Here is a 22,476-nt window from a genome sequence, read left to right on the forward strand (position 1 = left end):
TGAGGCCACCCTCCCTAGTCATCTAATCATGGTGGAGTGGCCGCCTCACATGCCCGGGAAGGCAGGGCTGGGCTCGCCTCCCTTCTCTGCCACTGCTCACAGCTGTGGCCTGACAAGACCCCACGGAAGTCAGCATGAGGGAGAGGCCCTGGCCACCCGGCCCACGCTCACTCTGCCTTCTTGCGCTTGTGGTACGAGCGTCGCCAGGGGTTCCGCCACGTCTTCCTCTTGGCCAGCGACAGGTCTGGCAGGAAGGCCGCCAGCGAGCCCTCTATCTGGTCCGGCTTCCCACACAGGGCGTGCTCTGTGGAGCAGTAGTAGGAACACTCCCCGTAGAAGCAGACGTTGTTGGCTGAGGGCAGAGGGACACAGCTGCTTAGGGGGCCTCCCTGGCCGCCCCGTCCTGCCTCTGACAGGGCTCAGTGCACTGTCACACTCATCTCGGCAGACCACTCTGACCCCAAGGGACAGAAAGCAGAGGCCCAGAGAGGGGAGCGGACCTGCCCCAGGCCACACAGCTGTGCTGTTACAGTTGGATCTGAACCCACATTCTTTCTGCTCAAAATGAAGGGACAGGGGGTCTATGGACACTGCAGAGCCAGTGTCCAAAGGTTCCAAAAGGCATCTGTACTCTTTAAGAAAGGGAAGAGACAACCCACAGAGTGGGGCGATGTTTGCAAATCTTACATCTGATAAGGGTCTTGTGTTTATCACAAAGAACTCTTACGACTCCCGCAGCTGTGGCTCAGACGGGTGCCACAGTCCAGGAGGTTCAGTCACCCCACCCATCCTCCTGCCAGCTGCTGGCCCGGGCATGCCCCCCCATCCCCAGCTGGCACCCTGCTCTCCCACTAGCCGATTAGACTTTTCCCTTTTTTGATTGAGCCCAGCCACTCAGAGCCTGGAGGCAGAGGGGTGTGAGCTGTAGACTACAGTCTGCTGCTCCCCAGCAGAGCTCAGCCCCCATGGCAGTTTGGGCATCGATGGGCCTAGAAGTGCCAGCTATGCAGAAATGGTGCAAATGAGTCCAAACCTGCCGTTTTCCACACTGATAGCAAGCTGGCTCCCGCCACCCAGGGCTCGGAGAAAACCAGACGCTTCTGAGCCTCTCAGAAGGGCCTGGCTGGGGCGCAGGTTGTGGGAGCCAGCAGAGTTGGGTGGAGGCGGTGTGAGGCAGGAGCTGCCCAAGCTGAGCCCCAGCCCGGCCGCTCTGTGGACGCTGTCCAGCAGTGGGCCTTGGGTGCCAGCCGAGATCTCGGGGTTCCCAGAGCCGCACTGATAAAACTACACTCAGGCTGTGAAAGTAGACAGAAGCAGCAAGCAGGAGTGGACATCCAGCTGCCAGGACTGACGGGACTTCTCACAATGACGGCTCTACTTGGGCGTGAGAGATTTCGATGACACCCCAAATGCCGGCACGAGCACCACCGCTGTAGGACACGGGACATTGGGGGCCTGACAGTCCCCATGCTAAGGACAGAGACAGGTCTTGATTCATCTGCTTAGACTGATCACTGACTCCATCTTTTGTTTGTAAAAAGGCACCCACAGTCCTTTGCACCTCTGCAGTGCGGGGTTCTGGACACCAGTGGCTCTGCCCTGAGCCCATGTGGAGGCTGCCATCCACCCCAGGAGTCACACATGACTCTGGGGGAGGCCCCTCTGTGCCACAGAAAGCAAAACACAATGCTGCAATTTCCGATGGTTCCCCTTTCTTGAGATTTCACCCTGCGGTTCCCGCTCTTCATTTTGGCCGAGTTACCTAATAGCTCCCACACAGGTGAACAGAGGACAAAACACTCATCCGTCCATGGGACAGAAATGAGAAGAAAGACACTGTGGGTGCCGCCACAACATGGGTGGATCTCAAACTGATGCTGTCGAGTGAAGGAGACACACAGAAAAAGGACCCAGGAGACACGAGACAGGAGCAGCTCAGGGGTTGAGGGAACCCATGGGGATGGGGCTCACAGCCCCCGGCAGCTCTGCCTCCAGAAAACCCTTCAGACATGGGGATGAGGAAACCGGATGCCCCCAGGCCACCCCAGAATTACATGAGGAAGTAAGAGCCAGTGCGTGGCCCCCCCCAGAACGCTACGGGGCTATCACCACAGGTAAAAGGCACAGCACCCCTGGTCCCCACATGGCCGGACTTCCCTACAGGCATGTCCCACCCCATTCTGGCCCTGATGGCAGGAGCAGCAGTCTAGCCGAGGGGGTCTGAGACCTGCTGGCTCACATGGGGACCGAGTTCATTTGGGGTGAGGTGACATTGTGCAGCCAGAGTGGCCACAACCACGGTGTGTTCTCAGCAGTAACAGAGGCTTTCTGATCCCTCTCTGTCCGACCTGAGACAGAGAACCTTCCAGGCAGTTCTGAGGTGAGAGCCCCGGAAGTGAGGCCTGGACAGCAATATGGGGACTTGTGTGTGACGCAGAAGGACCATGTCAACGGCTAAACTGGGTGGGGGGCATATAGGATGAGGCGTTGTTTTCTTAGTGATCGAACCTTTGAAAATAAATCACTAGAAATGTTGCAATACAAATTGCAGAAAGAAATGAATAAGGGGGAGGCACACAGCCTGGGGGTGGCCCAGCCTGCACGCTGAGGGGCCAGCAGGGGACAGACGCCTCATCTGGCTGGACCGCCCAGAGAGGATTCCCGGAGAGCCTGGGAGGTTCCCAAAGTGATGCATTTTGCCTTTGAAAATCAACATGGCAGAAACAGCCTCTGTGCACACCCCAGGGACCAACTACGACGATGGCACGACTACTGGGGGCAGCCTCATAAAGTCAGGATGCGATGGACAGATGCCCCTCGACAGGGACAGGCACCTGGCATGTGGTCCAGAGGAAGCAGCGGGCTGAAGAGCAGTGCTGCCCACATCAGCTGTCTGAGGGACGGTGAGTACGCAGCTGTGTGCGGCCACAGCTGAGGGTGGCTTCCCGGCCCAGCTACCTGGAGAGATGAAGAAAGTCCGCCATAGCTTCTTGTCTCGGGTGACGTCCCGGATTTCCTTGGTCATGTTGATCATCCTGCCAGCCACGGGAGGGACCCGGCGGAAGTCCAGGATCCTGGTGGGAAGGGACGGGGGAGGGGTCTTCATCTCGTGCCCCTCGGGCTGGCTCCAGGGGGGCCGAGGGGACTTGCCTCTCTCGGCCTCCTGGGACCTGTGGCTCTGCCTGGTCTGTGGGACCAGGGTGCAGCCTGGACTCTGCATTCTAACCAGGCTCGGTGACACCGACGCTGTGTGCCCTGGGCCACATCGTGAGCTTGAGGCTCAGACCAAGGTCAGGCCAGGGGTCCGCAGTGCAGATGGGAAGGTTCCAGAGGGCCGAGGCGGAGTCTCCCCATCCTCTGGCCCCTTGGGGCTGACCCCAGTCAGGCCTTGAGCTGCCCATGGAGGGGGAGGGGTGTGAGGGGGCCTGGGGACACTGGCCGCCCACCCCACATGGCCACACGCTGGCCGTCTGTCCACCCCGAGCAGTGAGGGGCCATGCAGAGCCCTAAGAGCTTCTGGGTAGAGTTGCCCCAGACACAGGTGACCACGGTGGGGGGACAGTTTGTGAGACTCATGTCCCTCGGTCCCATTATGGCCTCAGAGAAATTTACACCTGCCATTACACCTGCAAAATTCACAGCCCTCAATACACAGCCCCTCTTTTCTTCCTCTTTTCTTCCCAAAGGTCCCCTGCCTCCCCTGGTCACCAGTCACTCAGCCATGTCCTGCCAGGTGCTCTCCTTGGTCCAGGCACACAGCAGGGCACGTCCGTCCGGGCTGTAACACCCAGGGCACGACCACCTCTTTCATGAGCATGGGCTGTGGCAAATCAGTGCTTACAGTGCTTCCGCTCCCATAGGCAGGGAGCAGTGAGGCTGAAGGGACGAGCTCGGTGCTCAGACCCAAGCAGCCCAGCCCCTGAGGGGAGCTACAGGTGGGACGGGCTCACCTGTCCAGGTGGAAGGCTGCAATCTCCGCATTGTGCCTCTCGTAGTCAGAGAAATAGAAGAAGTCAGGGGGTGTCTCCTGCTCTCTCGTTTGCCTAGAGAAAAAGGAACAAAACAGAGAGGGTTTATCACTGAGAAAACCTTCCAGTGGGAGGGCACCTGTGGATTGCACCAGCTCACCAGAGACCAAGCATTAAATTTCCAAGAATTTTGACAGCCGGTCATTAAAAATAGTTATCATTAAACATTATGTGAGCTTACACTAAAATAAGTTATATCTGAAAGTAGTAACTATGTAGATCTCATCACTTCCCAGGTACTTTACAACATGTCACTGTCTCTGCTCCAGCCTGCTGGCCTCCCTGGTGCCTGCAGGTGGTGGGGAACGCATCTCTCCCAACTCCATTTTCAGTGACCTCGTGGTGGGAGCTTGAAATCAGCCATGGAGGAGTTTTTGCAGCACAGAAATTGGAAACTACATAACAGACTTTTCCCCCACGACAGAGCCCGTTATTGAATACTAGTCAGCCCACCACCAGATCCAAGCCACCAGCCAAACAGACTGTGTGGAAAGGCTGATGGCAAAAGGCAGCCCCTTGCCTCTGAGCCCAGAGATTGGCAGCCTGTGGGCAGGGAACGCATCGATGAAGAAGACACGGAGCAGCGAGCTGGGGGCCAGGGTCACGGTAGACAAACTGTCCCTCAGCCAGCTCTCAGCCACCCATCAGCTCCCCGGACAGAGAGCATCCCCCTGGGGGCACGTGAGGGAGTGTGGAGGCTTTCCTGGGGCCATCTGTGTGCCACCAGGATATGCTGGTGTCCGGGACCACACACCCTGCCTCCTCCCTTCCCCGTGTCACTCACTCATGCTCACGAGCCAACACCCCCAGAGCAGGACTGTCAGAAGGGACCTGAGAGACGGGGAGGAGGCCTGGACCCATCACCTCTTCTCTGGCACAACCATGCAGAGGGGCCGGGAAAGAGCACTCAGTAGCCATGAAAAGGTAGGAGGAAGGAGTCTGGAAACTCAAGGAGAGACGAGTAACTTGCATGCATTGGTCACAAAGCACCTCCTGCCACCCAGCTGTGTCCTGCTCGCAGCCCAGCAGCAGGTGGGCAGCCAGGGTGTGGTCTCAGCTGGGGTCTGGAGGCAGGCCTCGGGCCCTGTGGCCTCCAGCCCAGACTTCTGCCTGGTTTGCACACTGAGGGCAGAGAGCCCAGTGGGCGGGGGCCCCAGGCAGGCAGGGAGGCAGAGGGAGCAGCTCTGAGGGTGGGTGAGCAAGGGGCTGACAACATGGCCACCCTCTAAAGCCACAGGGCGCTGGCCAGTCTCGGCCTCCCCACAGCCCTCCTCCATTTCCTTGGCCTCCTCTCCCAACCCGGAACTAGTGCAATCAGAAACCTCCGGCCGCCTCGCCAGCCCTACCCTCCTCACCTCACCTCTGCTGCTCAAGCATCACTGCAGCTCTCAGCAGCCCCAGCCCAGGCCCCTCCCGTCTCTGACGTGTCCCTGCTCCACACCACCCCCAAGAGCTGTCTCGGCCCCCAGGGTCCTTCCTGGCAGCTTGAGATGAAGGCTTCTCCCTTGAGGAGCCTGATACCTCAACACTGATCACTGTTTGCAGGGCCAGGGTGGGATCGCTGAGCCCAGCACCTGCTTTCGATCAGGTGTTTAATAAACACAAGAGGAATTGAGGAAGACGCACAGGGAAGGGGTATAAATCTATCTGTATCCTCCAGCTCTTTCCACTGTCATTTCTTCAATTTCCACCACCATCACCACCATCACCATCACCATCACCATCACCATCACCATCACCACCATCACCACCATCACCACCACCACCACCACCACCACCACCATCACCATCACCATCACCATCACCATCACCATCACCACCATCACCACCACCACCACCACCACCACCACCACCACCACCATCACCATCACCACCACCACCACCACCACCACCACCATCACCACCACCACCACCACCACCACCACCACCACCATCACCACCACCACCACCACCACCACCACCACCACCATCACCATCACCACCACCACCACCACCATCACCATCACCATCACCATCACCACCTCCACAGCCATTGTCTCTAATGCATATTAGCCTCTCATTGCCGTCCCCACCCGACGGCATGAGCTATGATGCTAAAAAGTGAGCATTTCTACCTGCCAGTGCTTTGGCCTTCGTTCCCTCTCCCTCGCCTCCGAGTAGGGCACATGCTTGGAATGCAGGTGGCTCCGAGCCTGTTGCTGTGCGGAGAGCTCAGCCACTTCCTGGAGGCGCTGTGGCCAGGTTCCAGAGCAGCTCCTGGTTCCCTCACATCTCCCGCCTCGGGGCCTTCCTCCACCCCGGGCTGTGCACAGAAAGAGGAAGCTCTGTCCCCAGCCCTGAGGCCCTGCAGGCTGTTTTGGCTTCCAGATGCCCCTTGCCCAGAATGGCCCCGGAAGTCCAGAGAAGTGGGGATGAAATGCGCTTTTGTCTGTGTCCCAGTGACTCTTCCTTCCTGAGGGCTTGACTTGCTCCGGGGGCTGCTGTGCTCCTCGGTCACGCCCCAGCTGTGCGGGTACTTGGGAGGTTTTAAGGCTCTTTAGCCTGGGAGCAATTGGGCACGGGCCCAGCTTAGCCTGTGCTGATGAGGTCCACTGGACTGAGCCGGGCACTCAGGAAACACCCCAAGGGGAGGTTGGAAGGTGGCCCCGGTGTGGGCCTGCCCAGCCCCACCCTCTACCATCTGGTTTGGACAGAATGTCATGAGTGGGAGCAGGGGTACGGGGCCCGTGGTGGGCAGACCTTGACCCTCGGTTTCCCCAGCTGTAACATGGGGATAATTTCTCAACATATCCATCCTCACAAGCTAATCAAACAGGGCTTTGGGGTGTACGGCTGACCCTGGCCCCTCCTGCCCTCTGAGCGGGTCCGTGCTCACACATGCGAGGGGAAAGGCCCAGGGCCAATGAGGGAGGCCCCTGAAGGAGGGCACACTGGCTCCCCACGGGTCTCCCATAAGGCTGGTGCAGAGTAAGTGCAAGCAGTGAAAACCTGCTGGCCCTGCAGCGCCAGGATGGAAGGAAAGGCCCAGGGCCCTGGCCCATCACCCCCCGCACGATCTGCTGAAGTGACAGCACCATGAACAGTCCCTACAAGCCAGGCCACGCCCCAGGAAAATTCAGGGGTCTTTGAGCTGCGTGTGTCCGCTGCAGGGGGCACGCCAGCTCTTCCCAGGGCCATGCTGCTAAGTAGGGGACAGCGTGGGGACGTGTGGCGTGCCAGGGGCCGCAGAGCTGGCTGGCACAGGGGACTTCTTTCCTCCCCCCAGGCCTGGAGGAGACGGGACATGCTCCCCTCCGAGGGCAGTCTCCCACCTTCCTGCTACTTCCAGTCACACTGCAGAACAGAAGGTGCTGTCGCAGACTCAGCCATTTGGGGAAAACACTTTGGAAAAATACTGAGCCCACTGGCCCAGGCAGGAGACTGGACTTGGCTGTACCTACTCACTTGGCAGCCTCTCTTTCCTCCAGGTGTCCTGGCTGAAGGTGTGCCCAGGTGTGGGAGGGCAGGGGAAGGGTGCAGCCCATCCCAGGCCGCGGCCTCTTCCTGAGGTGGGGCAGGGACGTTGGGAAGGAGTCGCTATGGGACCCTGGCGGAGCACCCAGAGCTTGTGCCGCCCTAACAAAATGGGGACGCTGTGGCCCAGGACCGCATTTCCCAGGACAGCATCCAGAAGCCAGGGTCGGGTCTAGATGACTGAGAGAGAGGGGCCAGGCGGCAGCCCCTCCCCTGGGACAAGCCAGACCCCTCCTCTCCAGCCAGGGGACCAGTGATGGGAGAAGCCTCCTGGTCTGGCCACGTCCTCTCGGATGATGGATGGATGGACACTGCCCCCACACTGGGGTTTGGGAACAAGGTCAGTGCCTGGAGCTTGGCCAGGTCAGAAGAAGCCCCACCTGGCACAGCAGGAAGCAGAGAAGGTGTAAGGGGGGGCTTTCCCTGTGAAACAGCAGCTGAGGAACTGGCCACAACCATGGTCAGTGACCCAGTGACCGGCTCAGTGAGAGATGGAGGGGATTAAAGAGGAAAGAAAAGGTGAAATTCAGAAGGGGAATCCTGAGGAAGGTTCCCACAGGAAGGCCCCAAAACTTCACACCTCTGCCTGGCTTACAGGGTCACCCTGAGCCCCACAGGCCACTCGAAAGCAGGACCTGGGTGGGGGGACCCAGGAGATGCCCAGCACCTGACACCCTGCTGAACCCTGGCAAGGGGCCATTCAGGACTGGTGCTCGCTCCCACTCCCTCCTGCCCAGTGACCACCCCAAACCCCGCCCTTCACAGGCACTGCCCTCCGTGACCCAGGAAACTCCGCTGCTGGTGGCTGCTCACCAGCGTGACAGTGACCACCAGGCTGGCCTCTCCCAGGGACTCTGAGCCACAGCCCCAGGGCCTGTGATACAGCTACATAAGTGGCAAGAGAAACTCTGCAGAAATGATTAGGTTGGGATCTTGAGAAGGGGAGGTTTTCCTGGCTTGTCTGGTGGCCCAGTGTCATCACGAGGGTCCAGAGGAGGCCACACTGAGTCCAGCTGCCTGGGCTGCAGCTTGTGTCCGTCGCTCCATCCCAGAGCCGCTGGGAGGGACACGGCCTGCAGCCACAACAGGGGTTGGATCTGCACAACTGTAAGAATATGTTTCTGTCCTTTAGCATGGAACTCGGGGTGATGTGTGCCGGCGGCAGCAGGGAGCTGGCAGAGTGTTTGGCAGCAATGCCGCACCAAGCACACGGGCAGTGAGCGGCCCTGGAAGGGTGTGCGTTGTGGTCTAGCTCCTCCAGAGCTGGCTGCACCAGGCCTGCAGAGCTTATTACACTCAGAAATGATGCAGAACATTTGGAGAGAAGGCACCTGTTTCCAAAGGAGCTGAAGAGAAGGCAGAGCCTCATGAGCCGGAGGCACCCTGGGCCGCACAGTTAACCCTTGGGAAGCCCCAAAGCTCAGACCCTGCTCCCATTTAGTGACAAGGAAGTCTGAGGTCGGCCGGCCGGGAGGAAGACGCATTTGCAGAAGCAGGAAAGGACAGATCCTGGGTTAGGGCTGTCTGTCTGACCCAAATCTGTGCTCCTCCCAGAGGGCCCATGGAAGGCAGATGCACCCCCTGGGGAGTCCCACAGCCTGTGTTTCCTCTGGAGCAGGTGCCCTCTGGGCACCGGAGCTGGACCCACGGAGCCGGAAGATTTGGCTACCAGCTCAGGTGTCTGGGCTCACGTGGGGACATGGGAAGGGCCAGAGGTCTGGCTGCAGGGACAATTGCTGCGTGTCCCCGAGGCGGGCCTGGCTCCTGCTGCAGGACCCTAACTTGAGACTGTCACTTCAACGGCAGGAAAGTCCCCACAGTGTCATTCCTGCAAGACGTGCACCCCGGCCCTCCCAAGTAGTGGTACCTTGGTTTTCAAATGTAATCCGTACCGGAAAACAATCTGAGTTCTGAAACGTTCGAAAACCGAGGCATGGTTCCCCCATAGAAAGGAATGCAAAATGGATTAATCCATTCTAGACTTTTGAAATCAACCCCTAAAACTGCAAATTTGGCATGAATTTTACCATCCAATGATACCATAGACCCATAAAATTTACAGCGTTCGTCAACCGAAATGTTCGTCAATGGAGACGTTCGAAAACTGAGGTACCACTGAACTTCGCTGTTACCAGACCTTCCCTCACCCCCATAACAACTGTCAGGACCACTCATCTCCTGCCTTTAGAAGCACAGCGCCTTCACAGCTCCCACTGTTACTATTAACACTCAACATTCTTTAATTTGTGGGAAAGCAGAAAACTTCTGCTTGAAAATAGAGGAAACTTCCTGCGTTAAAAACCAACATTTCCACGGCTCCTACTGTGAGTGAGAGCCCGCTAAGCAGTTTATGTGAATTCACTCCTGGATCCTCATGACACCCTGGGAAGTGTCCCCACGACGGACAGGGATATGGCTAGTCAGGGGTCTCAGCCTACTAACAGAGGGGCCCCGATTCAGGGCCATGTGCTCGGGTCTGAGGCTCTGCTTCAATGCATGGTGCCCCTGGGGGGCTGGCCATGTCCTCTCCACTGGACACCTAGGGAACCAGCTGGTGGAGAGGGGCCGACACTGATCCCACCCCCTCCAGGCTGACAGGGCACAGATCCACCTTCCGCTCCCTTTGAGAAGAGTGGCAGGTGGGCTGCCCAAGGTGACACCTCCAGGAGGAACAAATACCCTCTGACCAGCACCCGCATCCACTGCCCCACCAGGCCTGTGTGGACAGCACAGGGCTAAGCGTCCTCACACGGGCAAGCCATGTGTCTGCCTGGTTAGCGGGTCGCACGGCAGGACGGCCGAGCTGACACCAGTTGAATGTGGACGCAGGAGCCAGGGAGCAAAGCAGCAGCACACTGTCAGGTCAAAGTCAGCAGAAAGGGCAGCTGGCAATTCTCGGGGTGCAGGCTGTTTTGGGGTGTCCTCGTCACAGCTCAGCCCCCGAGAGCCCTGAGCACAGAAGGGAAATGGAGGCCCAGAGAGTGGTGGGCCTCACACAGCCCTTTGTGCGAGCAGACCGCCACCCCACACCCTGTGAGCCAGAGGCCACTCACGAGGAGCTGCCGGGAGGCAGCTGCAGGCAGCAGGGCACACACCCTTGCAGCCGGACGCACACGGCTGCGGTGCCCGCACACAGGCTGCAGGGCTCCCTCTCACTCTCTTCATCAGGTGGGTGAACTAAGCATGTCAGGGTTCTCCATGAGGCCCCCACCACCGACGACACAGTGTGGCCACCTGGTGACCTATTCTGGGAGCTTCTGCCTATGGGACCCCGTCCACCATGTCTCCAGCCCGACTGCCCAGCGTTCCACATATCACGGCTTCCTGCTGACCCGCCAGGGCACTGGCCCTGCCGTCCAGCGGGTTCCGGCCCCACAGCGGCCCTGCCCTGCCCTGTGCCTCATCTCGTCTCCTGCCATCTGCCTTATACTGTCACAGGCCCTTTGGATTTGCTGTCCCCTGGTCCAGAAACTCTGGCCCTGATCCTTCCATGTCACCGTCCTTGACCAGCTTTTCTAACAAGCTGATGTCGCAACTCACAGGTGGCGGCCAGGAACCCAGTGCACAAACCCAGCCATCGCCTGACTTGTAAGTCACGCTTTATTGGCTGGTGTCTGTGTGTCGCCTGTGGCTGCTCGCATGCTGATGGCAGAGTCGAGTAGTGACAGGGGATGTCTGGCCTGCACAGGTGAAACCGTCACCCATCTGGCCCTTCACAGAAGCTTGCTGACCCCTGTCTCAGCCATCACCTGCTTTCGTGCTCTTGGTGCTTCCCACTGTGAAGTGACGTATTGCTGGTCTCCGGCTCACGAGCTGTCTGCTGCTGCCTGAAGCAGGGCCTGGCACACAGCGGGTGCACAGTAAACACGTGAGGATGAAAGAAATCGATTTGCGCTTGCTGAGATCACCTGCCCCCACTGTTCTAGCAAAGGGCTCGGGGACCCCCAGGGTCCAGCAAAGAGCCCAGCTCTCTTGGAAGAGTCGCTCATTTTGTTAGCTGGGTGGGAAAACTAACTCAGAAGAGACTCTTAAACCACTTACGTTCAATGTAAAGAAAACCGATTTTCAAATGATTGAAACAAAACTAACTGTAAAGAAAGTCTGAGGTCTTTTCCATTTAAAAATAATTGCGATGATTTCGAGTTGATTTCAAAAGCAAAGGGGGAGAACTACTTCGAGCTTTAAGATCTGCTGTTTCCAACACCCTCCTGTCAGCTCCGCCAATTTCCACGGGTGTGACAAAGCAGTGGCATTAAAGAGAAAAAGTGCGGCTTCCCCAGAGCCCAAAGAAGACAGGGGCGTGTCTCCCTTCTGTATCTAAGCCCCCCTGGGTTTGTCATTTTATTTAGATGTAATAAAAAGATGAGGGTGTTACTGAGCTCCTAACCTGTAAACCATGGGTCAGACATTTAGCAGCAAGACCACTGCTGTGATGTTGTTTTTCCAGAAGGAAAAATAAACCAGACGCAGGGGCTAGGGCTCTCATCCCGCCCCTTCTCTCGGCTTGTATAAGGACGTCTTATGTCTGCAGAACTTCCTTCTGGGGCATAACAAACCACCAGACCTGGTCACACTGCTCTTGAAAGTTGATCACACAGACTTTCATTTTCCTCCCAGCACAAGGAAATTGAAGACCACATTTTCTTTCCCCGCCTTTTAACCTTCCCTCCCTTTCATGACAATTAGAATGACGGCCACACACTAGCAGGCAACCTAGAGACTGTAATAACCAGACAAAAGCACAGAAAGACTTTCTCGATACTGCTGTTTAGGAGAATGTTTTCGGAAAAAGTGACTTGCTTGCTTTGATTTTAAACAACGGGGATAATCTTTTCCAGAAGCCCCCAGGGAAACGTTTGCCACAGTCAGGGAGGGCGGCTGGGTGACAGGTCAGGGTGGGGGGAGGCCTGGGCCCTGCCCTAGCGAGTCCAGCAGGTGTGGGGCCCAAGACGCTAAGCGCTCCCTGTGTGGCCTCTGCAACGATCACAGAATTGCCAATAGTTTCCTTCCCTTTTATTGTTATGTGAAGGCATTTCCAGCTGCCAAAGAGGCACAGGGGAGACAGACGTACCTTCTGTGTCTGCCTGGTTAGTGCCCTTCTGGCTGCAGGTAAATCCACAGGGTGGGGAACTGGCAGAGGTGGCCTGGTGGACTCGGGCCGACGGGTGCAGGGCCAGCATGGCCGCCCGTGCTGCTCGCTGACGCCACGCAGCTCGGCACCTCTGTGCGTGGGTGGTGATTCCGGCCCTGAGCCTCTGGCCCCGTCTGTGAGTGGGCAGGTGCTAGGCAGACTGCCGTGCGTGTCAAGAACCCTCAGGATGTGTTCCCTGAGCCTGAGGGTGACGTTGCCACTGCAGTCCCTGCCGCTCAGGCCCTCTCAGGTGGGACGCACAGGATTCTCTGGGTGGGCAGTGCCAAGCCAGCCTTTTCTGCAGCTTTGGAGAGCCCAGCTGACGGAGGCAGAGCAAGCCACCGTGTATTCCACACTTGGACGTGGCGACACTTGGGTCCCAGGGAAAAGGTTTGCAGTGGGCCCTGGGGAGCGCAGTGGGATCGGTGCGGGAGAAAACCCTTCTCCAGGGATCCTTCTGGAAGGCCCACCCATGTTGTGCTTCAGGCAGCAGCCCCCTCTGCCCCAGATGCTTCTCCTGCCGTTGTCTCATCGAGCTCGTTAAAATCCAGCTGGTTCCTGGCGATGGTGGTACACGCAGTGGACAGTGGTCTTCTGACGCTGCCTCCAGGCAGGGAGCCAGGGGCCGCTCTGGGGTTCCCGCCGCCCGGCCTCAGATCCGCCCCTGGGCCACGGGCATCGTCCTGCTGCCGAGACACCGTGGGAGGCTCAGGAGACTCTCAAAAGCCTGTTATGGGTTTTGGTGCTTATTTGTTTTCGATTAATAAAGTCTATTTTTTTCTGACTATGAAACTAATCCATGAAATTGGAGGCAACCTGTGTCTTGCACTGGGAGCTTGTAAGGTAAACAGCCTCTAAGTGGTATCTGTTCAGACCCCGAGCCAGCCTCTCTCTCACAGGCAGGTCCCAGTTCTCCTTCCGTTCCCGCCCATCGCCACACCAGCCTGGGGAGCCTCCCCAGAAAACATTGGATCTCTGCACAGCCCCTGAAGTTGCCACACGGCCCCCAGGCACTGCACGGCCGTACCTCACGCATCCCCCACACCCGGGTACCAGCCCCCCGGGATGGCCCCGCCACGTGCTCCTCACCCACTGAGGCCCAGACGCAAAGATCCGGCCCCCACCCAGCCCACAACCAAGGCCGCCCCTTCTTCCCTCGCACCCCTGGTGTGACACTCGTTGTGCACTCAGGGAGCCCCTGAGAAAATGAGCCGACTGCTATTAAGCCTCGTGTATCAAAGGGCCCCTGAGGGTCACCTGTCAGGGGAGCCCAGTCACCCTGCCTCCGTAGGCCTGGCCCCCCGCTCTCCCTGAGCCCCTGATCTCAGACTTGGGCCCTGCAGGTAGACCTTGCTGGAATGTTTTCTTGACCTTCCCACCTGGGTTTCCCCGTCCGGGCCTCAGCATAAATGCTGCCCTCTGCACACGTGGTCCAGAGCGGGCTCTGCAGGTGGTGTCTGGGGGAGGGACCCAGGAACGCCCTGGTTCACGGATAGGCCCTGCCTGTCCCTAGGCCATCTCTGCCATGTCGCTCAGCTTGAGTCCTCTCCATGATTTACCCTCGGAAATGTCCGTGCTTACCTGTTTACCAGGTGGCACCTTCTGCGTCCTGTTCACTGCTCAATTCACCGCAGTCGACACTGGTGACTGAGCCAGGTGGGGGGGGGGACACAGCCGAGGGAGGGGCCTGACCACTAAGATCTCCAAGGGGACGGCTTTTCAGGGAGGCCCCGTCTCAGCCTGGGGCTGGTAGCTCTGAGCCCACATGGGCCCCTGGCTTTGGTGGAGCAGGTTAGGATCTGACTAAGGATCCTGGCCCGGTGGCCCCATGGGGGAGGGGGCGGAAGTGCCTGAAAGTCAGAGTGAGACCAGGAGTGGGCTTGGAGGCCAGCCCAAGCTGAGCGTGGCCACAAAAGGGCCCTTGTCCCCTTCTGGCCAGGCCCGGGCCTCTGCTGGCCCTACCCAGTGACTGGCTATTGGGCCATCTGTTTATCTTTGGGGCTGAGTGAGGGCACCAGTGGGGACAAAACATGAATTATTTATCGGAAGAACTCAAATACTTGGAGACTCCTAACCGCTTGGTCCCTGGTTCTCAAAACCCGTTCATTTGCCCAAGCCTCAGCGTGTGGGACATGAGCTAGAAGTGTTCCCGCCCCCAGGGAGAGCCCTCCTCCTTCTGCAGAGCCCAACTCCAGGTCTTCTCCCAAGGTCATCCACCCGGCCGACCTGAGCTGTCACCTGAGGGGCTGTGTCAGCTCCGCTGCCAGCACCCAGCACGGCGAACACAGACAGACAGGGCTCCAGCTCTCCAGCCTGTGCTGAAGGTCAGACCTGGCAGGTCACACTCAGTCGGGGGGCAGGGGGCTTGGGCTTCTGCACTGAGAAACGCTGTCCCCAAAAGCTTTCTGTAGCCACCTCTGTTTATGCATCTCAGCTGTGAGGAATTCCTGGGCCTCAAACAGCTGTTCACAGGTAGTTTCTGTAGGAGACACACACACACACACACACACAGAGCAGATGGCAGAGGACAGGCCCTGGGCATCATAGGACACAGAGCTGAGTTTCAGCCTCAGCTACTGGGCCAAGTCCTGGCCTGGCAGAGAGCAGGTAAACGAAGGCAGATGGGACCCGCTTGGCTGGGCCTTGCCCCATGCATTGTGAACACAGCTGAGCAGCAAACAGAAGACACATCCAAGTTTAAGGCCTTGTTACTACACACAGTGCTCAGAGCCGGCTGGGAAAAGGGGCTGGGACCGACTTCTCAGTGACGACGGCGACCACCTGGCCCAGCCTCACACCCGAGACTCTGGACTCAGCCCTGGCCTGCGGCCCACGCCCTGTTCACACTGCTCCTGATTTCCTCCTCCTCGAGACACAGTTGAGACCAACGGCCACATAACTGACTGTGCAAAGGGCCTGCCAGCTGCCCTGTGACCCTGTCCCTCCAGAGACTGTCAGGCCCTAATCAGCACGTGGAGGTGAGGAAGCAGTTTTCTTAGGGGTGACACACAACCCAGCACGGTGGCCTCAGAGACCTGAAGGAAAGGAGGGACAGAGAAGGGAGGTGCGGGGGGTGGCCCTCCCATGCCGACAGCAGCCAACACGTGTCAGCTGAGGCTGCAGACACAGCTGCCCCCCCCTCGGCCACGCCTGGTTCTTCCGGACCAAGGAGCCAAGAGCAGGACAGCAGGGGAGACTGCTGCCCACTGCGCAAGGGCACTGAGCACTTGCCTCCTGGGACTTCTCCAGGCCGTGTGTGCACAGCCCGGACACCACCTGTGAGCCAGGCCCTGTGCTCCCAGGGCTGCAGTGGTGCAGACACACTGCCGTCTGCCTGCCCTGGGCAACAGCAGAGCTGGGTCTGTCCCAGGGCTTGGTCAGTGTTGCTGGGGGGTGGCTAAACAAGTATTTCTGCTGGGAGGTGGCCACAGCCAGGGTTGTGGGCATGCCTGCAAGGGTCCTTTCCAAGAAGCAGATTGAAATTTGTTGGAAAGAGCCTCTACTCTCTGGTGTGTCCCACCGTCCAGTGTCCCGCGAGTGACCTAGTACCCTATCTGCTAAACCAATCCAATGGGGTTTAGACCTCAAGACCTCTTCCTACACTGCCCTTGCTGACAGATGGGTAAACTGAGTCCCAGCGAGGGGAAGGAGGTCTCACGAGAACGGCTCTGCCAGGCCTGCTGGCTCTGCAGACACACCGGTCCTTCCAAACTTCAGCCACACACATCATCTACACGCCATTTTCATTGAATACACACTTTTCAGTATTAAAACTAAATACCACACCAGAAGCACAAGCAGTAACAACAAATCAGACAAATTAACATCCTCAAAATTAAAAACTTGTGCCTCAAAGGACACGACACATGTGATAAGGGTCTTGTACCCGAAACATGTAAGAAACTCTTACAACCTATGGACCAAAAGACAACCCAGCTAAAAACGGCAAAAGACCTGAATAGACATTTCTCTGAAGAAGATACACGAATGGCCAACAGGGACATGAAAAGATGCCCCAGATAAATGCCAGTCAGGTCACAAGGAGACACCACCTCACACCCACAAATGGCTGTGATCAGAGGGGGCATCGTGAGAAGGGCTGGTGGAGATGGCCGGTGGGGTCCCAGAGTGGTGCCAGCACCGCGGAAACAGGCTGGCAGCCCCTCGAGCGGTCAGTTTAGTTACCAGATAACGTGCAGCTCCACTCTTAGGAACCCACCCCAGAGAAATGAAAACACACATTCACTCAAAAACTGGCCCATGAGTGTCCACAGCAGCAGGATGATACAGCCCACGTGGGACGAAGCCAGAGGCCCACTAAGTGAAAGGTATATGAGTAAGGGGGCCCGTCTCACACTGGGCTGCCATTCGGCCTTTAAGAAAAAGGAGTGCGGCTCCGACACCCGCGACTACATGGACGAGGACGTGATGCTGAGTGACAGAGGCTGGTTACATGGGACACGTGTTCTATGATCCTCTTGTTAGGAATTCCAGAAGACGTAAATCCATGGACAGGAAGTGCGTGAGCAGTTGTCGAGGCACAGAGGACGGCCAGAAGGAACTGGGGGCAGGGGTGGCAGCTGGTCAGCTGGCCCTCTAGTAACGCTGACAAGCTGCCCTAGGAACGTAACTCTCATTTCTGTCACTTAGCCTGTGGTGATCCTAGTTTCATTACACATCGTGTCACTTCAAGCTGTAGAATCTGTGGATGACGGTAAGTGAGGCCCTTCTGTGCAGAGCTTCAGGCAGAAGCGTCTACACTGACTGTGGTGATGGAAGCCCCTGAACTGCAAGCCCATGTGCACGACCTGTGTGACATGTGAGTTATGTCTTGATAAAGCTGTTGAAAAACCTTATCACTTTAACGCTGAAACAAAAACGTCCAGGGACTTACAGGCTACTGTGCTGTTATAGGTTTTCCAACCCCTATTAAAAATACGTAACCACCACACTGCAAACACTCACCCGCACACCACACAAAGGACCCCACGGGCCCTCTTCCAGACCCTCCCGGCTTTTCCTTTAAGATCTCGGAGGAAAAATACTACCATCAACTAACTCATGATATTCTACCAACAATTTACAAAGGTTATCAGTTCACAGAAGCGTGTTTTCTTAGAGAACTATTAATTGTGGATTTCAACTTTTTAATGCAACGGTTATAAACCACAGCTTTTTTCATATTCAAACCCCGGCTGTTGGGGGACAGGGAACAGGTCCTGGCCCCGGCCACTGGCCATCATCAGGAGAGCAGTGGCTGCTGCCCACGGGAACACGTCAACACCAGACTCAGAGTTTGGTCAGCAGGTGAGGAGCTGGGCGTCAGGAAATGCCTGGGCCCCACCCCAAGGAGCAGTGGGCGGACCAGGCCAGGAAGGGCAGGGACCCTGGCACCTGCCCTGCCCGGCTGGAGCCCCCTGCCCAGGAGTGCACTGTGTGCAGGGGCCACAGCCTCCGCTGACCTCCAGACGCCCACCACCTGGCTGACTCTGGCCATCTAGCTGGTAGGCCATGAACACGCCCTTTTCCTTTCCAGACCTCAGTTTCCCCAACTGCCTTGGGATTCTCAACCGTTTTATGGCTTCAACCTGGGCCTCAAACCTCCCCACTCAACCCAGTGTTCACACGGGCCTTTGCTGAGGGCAGGCACAAGCCCCGCCCCAGACTGTCCATCTGTGGCCTTGGTCTTCAGCTGCTGGTGAGGCAGGGCTGACATCCTGTCCGCTGAGAGGTCAGGGCAGAAGGGGGCCAATGTGAGCTGCCTGAGCTTCTCCCTGGAGTTCTGGAGCTTGGCTGTCAGGACCTGCCAGGCCACGGACAGGGCGCCTGTGTGCTCAGCTCCTCCTGGGACCGTGGAGGAGCTGGTGCCCATGCGGGGAGGGCGGCACCCTGACTTAGGGACTCCAGGCTTGGGTTCGACCTTGGGTGCTCTATACTACGACGCCAAGCCCCGGTTCTGCCTTCTTCACACGGCAGGATCAGCCAGTTCCTCTAACTGGTGGAGGCATTGAAGGACTAACAGGGCGTGTGACCCATCAGCACAGAGCCCAGCCAAGGCCATCGCAGCTCAGCACTGCTGCTGCCCACAGCTGGATGTCCTGACTCCTCAAGGTGACACGTGATCTCAGAAATTCACGCAGGGACCCTTCAGAGGAACAGGCCAGCCCGGGTCCTTGTCTGCACCACTGGAGGGGATGGGACAAGCCTCTTGGCCTCAGGGGACTCTCCCCAGCGGCTCTGAATACACTGGACATGCTTTTCCAGACTGGAGACGTCAGCCACTAACATGAGAGGCCATGCCTGAAGCATGTTTTCAGCCACTGTCTCTCAGTGGAAGGACCCTGGCCCACCTGTCACCTGTCATGACGCAGCATCCGAGTGTGAAGCCACCCCCTGCCCTCCACAGCTCCACATAGTTCGCATGGCCTGCCAAACCTAACAGATCTGTCCGCTAGCCTTTTACAGGGACTCTGTGACCTTGACGCATGCTGCACAAGCCAGGGTCACCTCCTTCAGAGGCATTTCAGTGTCCACACTCGGGGTGGGGCCCTTGTTTAAAATACTCACTCTCGCTAGGGTAGAAATGATCCAGCCGTTTAGCAGGAATGAGGGTGGGGAGGTGGTGAGGGGGAGAGACCTGTGCTGCCCACATTGCCAGGATGGGGAGAAAGCCGAGAGCGCTCACCCTTGGTTCACCCAAAAACACCACTGGGGAAGCATCGCCTTTCCCACCAGAAACAGTGGCTGCTGCAGCCCCTGCTCTAGCTCGGACCCCTTTCCGGGCACTTCTGTGCACCTCGCACCCCAGGCCCAGCCAGCACCCGGCACTTACTTCATGGGTTTGAACAGCGCCTGCCCGTAATTCTGGAACGTCATGATGAGCTTCAGCTGAGTGCCCCCCGACTTCATGGCTGCAGGGGAAAAGACACAGGGTCACCTGCTGACCTACCCCTCTGCAGGCAGCGAGGCTACCTCTGCACTTGCCCCCACCCCCCGACCTGGGCCCCTGGACATGGTCAGGGCCCCCTTCTGCCTGGGAGTTTGGGGTTTCCTACAAGGACACTGACACATGCCCTCCCCACATTCAGGTGTTGTGGCCGAACTGTCCCACTATCACCCATGAAGAAACTGGGTTCTAGAATGGCCAGGCGCGACCCTGCCAGCAATGCCACCTCCCCCAGGAGCTTCTTTCAGGTTCACAGAACACCCAGGACCTCTTGATGCCAAGGCTGTGGACACACTTTCACCACGTTCTATGGGTCACACACACACCTACTCTCACACCCACACCTACTCACACACCTCCACACACAGCACTGAGAGTCCCGTCTACATTTCGTGTCTCGAGGAAGCCTGAGCAGGGTTACTGTGAGGAGACCCTGAAGACCCATTGGCTGGAAGCTCCTCACATCCAAGGGGGCTCCCAGGGTCTCCACAGGTCGCCATGACAGGTGGGAGCCTTTGGAAGCCCTGCCCTGGCTTCCTATCAGCTGTGAAGCCTAAAGACTTTACGAAGGGACCTGCTCTCCCCTGACTGCGGATGGAAGGCACTCGGGGTTCCACGGGGGCAGCTTGGCTGTGGCAGCCCCAGGAGCTCAGCTGGCCAACCTGGCCCTATCCTCTGCAAGGGGTGGGCTCCAGGCCACCCAAGGCAGGCCATGCAACGGCTGGTCCAGTGTTCATGGAAGGCCTTCTGTGTCCATACCACTGGCCATGCTGATGTCATAGGAGTGACTGAGAAAAGCGAGGCACAGCGGCCCCCAGAGTCCATGCTCAACTGGGCAGGACACCAGTAAACCACAGGCACCATGATGATGTCAGGCTGTGGGGCACGAGCCACGGGCCAGGAGGGGACATTTCAGCTGCTGTCACAGAGAGGCGCTGGGAGGCAGGGGAAATGCATAGGCCTAGAAGGACAGAGCCGCATATCTGCAGCCCTGGGAGCACTCAGGGGTCCCACCCATCCAGGGGCCAGGACGCCTGGGTTCGTGTGCAGGTCTCAGCAGGTTCTCGCCAGCCAAGAAGGAGTGGTGGATGCTGGGCAGCACTGACTGGGACCTAGGTGGATGCTGCCCTCCCCCCACTTTCCGCTGCATAGGGGCCTGGCTCCAGGGGCGGAAGACGGGAGGTGGGGCAGCCGGTGGTGGTTTTGATGAGGACAGAGATGGCAAAAATGGAAAAATTCAAGAGAAATCTGGGAGTCTGAGGAAACATTTGGTGGAGTGGGTGTGGGTTGTGGAGGAGAGAGAAACCTAGAATGCCCCTTGAGTTTCAGCTGGAGTGGCTGGGTGATGCAGCAGGAACCAGCCTGGAGGTGAAGATCATGGCCCGAGAGCCTGCGGTGACTCGGGAGAGACCCTGTGCGGGCAGTGGCCTGAGGGTCTGTGCAGGCTGGGGTGTGGGTGCAAATGTGAGGACCATCCACACAGATGACCAAAGGCTGTGGATGGAGGAGGTCACATGGGGGCAGAGTGTGGTGAACGAGGGTCCAGGACCAAGTCCTGGGACATGAGAATATTTCAGGGTCAGGAAGGGGCTACTGGGGTCTGGGAAAGAGCCGAGGTGAGAAGGGTGGACATGATCGTGAAAGCAGACAGTGGATGAGGCAGCAGGGGGTGTCATACTGGAGGGAGCCACACTGCAGGGCTTTGTTGGGGGGCAGCCTTGAGGCCCGAGCAGAATGTGCTCAGCTCCCTGTGGCTGGGCACCCTCAGCACCCATTCCCTCTAATCTCGGTTTCCCTTCTATTAAAGGGGGCTCAAGATACTGCCCAGCCTCCTCCACAGGAGTGTGATAGGGGGTCAAGAGAAACTATTTGAGTTGGCAACACAGGGTTCCATTCACGGGTGACATGGGGATGACACCCACCTCCTAGGACACCACCACATCTACAGGGGCGCCAGCACGGGGCATATTCAAACGGCAGATTGTCACAAGGTGCAAAGAATGACCAGGAGGTCTGAGCTCCCTGCACGTTTTCACTGGCTCCCATGGCCTCTGTGGGCACCAAGGCCAGACACTGTGTCCATGCTCCCAGCCCGGCCACTTGACCCAATCCCTTCCTATGCAGCATCTGCCCCAGCCACTGGCGGGACAGCCTGGCTGGATCTGAAGGGGCCCTGAGTCACAGCCCCAAGATCAGTGCGGGACTTGGTGTGTCAGTGAAGCTCTCCCAGCCTGTGCCCCCTTAGGAAAACAAAGCCACCAACAACTGCCACCCCACTCGAAAACACTGGAAATCCTCAAGAGTGCCCGGGCCTGGGGGAGGATGGACACTGCACGATAATCTCATGAGACGGAGTTGTCAGCCCTCTTAGCAGTGCCAGGACTTCTAATGACATGCCAACTGCTCCTGTTCGATTCTTAGGCCGAGAGCCCATGAAGCTCCCTGAATGGCTCTCTTGTGAAAGGTGGTAAGCGGGTGAGTGAGTGTGAGTCGGGGCGCAGCAGTCCTCTCCTCAGAGAGAGCGGCCGAGGATTTTAACTCCCTTCCCCCTTATCTCTGCATTCTAAATTTCTACAACAAACAATTATTATGTTTTCAGTAAGATGGAGACAGCAGTGATTATTGAAAAAATTAATGGCATGATTAAGCCCCATTTGATGTCCCCAACACCCATTTAACAACTGGGGTCACTGGATTTAGTTATTCCTTCCTTGGCCAATGAGAGACAGTACAGCAGCTCTTTCCAGGGCTTATAATCCTGATTTTTCTTAATAACAACACAGTCTGCAAGTCTGGCCCCTTTAATCATTCTTATTCTGGAAGCAAGTCCCATCTGCACTGCTGCGCCCCTGGATTAC

The 22,476-nt window shown here is 57.7% G+C and overlaps 1 protein-coding gene across 2 annotated transcripts in view; it reads right to left on the reverse strand.

Moving 5' to 3' along the window:
• The window catches only part of FAM20C (FAM20C golgi associated secretory pathway kinase), a 35,047-nt gene that overhangs the window by 3,325 nt on the left and 9,246 nt on the right, over positions 1-22,476 (reverse strand). For both annotated transcript variants that reach the window (XM_019747478.3, XM_019747477.3), the window contains exons 3-6: positions 19,505-19,583; positions 3,951-4,043; positions 2,959-3,074; positions 172-352 (exon numbers count right to left, since the gene is read on the reverse strand). In XM_019747478.3, the coding sequence (XP_019603037.3) occupies positions 172-352; positions 2,959-3,074; positions 3,951-4,043; positions 19,505-19,583 (469 nt within the window). The remainder of the gene's footprint in view (positions 1-171; positions 353-2,958; positions 3,075-3,950; positions 4,044-19,504; positions 19,584-22,476) is intronic.

The sequence above is a fragment of the Rhinolophus sinicus genome, chromosome 5 (assembly GCF_057876585.1).
Source record: "Rhinolophus sinicus isolate RSI-liver-muscle chromosome 5, RSI-T2T, whole genome shotgun sequence".
Classification (NCBI taxonomy): domain Eukaryota; kingdom Metazoa; phylum Chordata; class Mammalia; order Chiroptera; family Rhinolophidae; genus Rhinolophus; species Rhinolophus sinicus.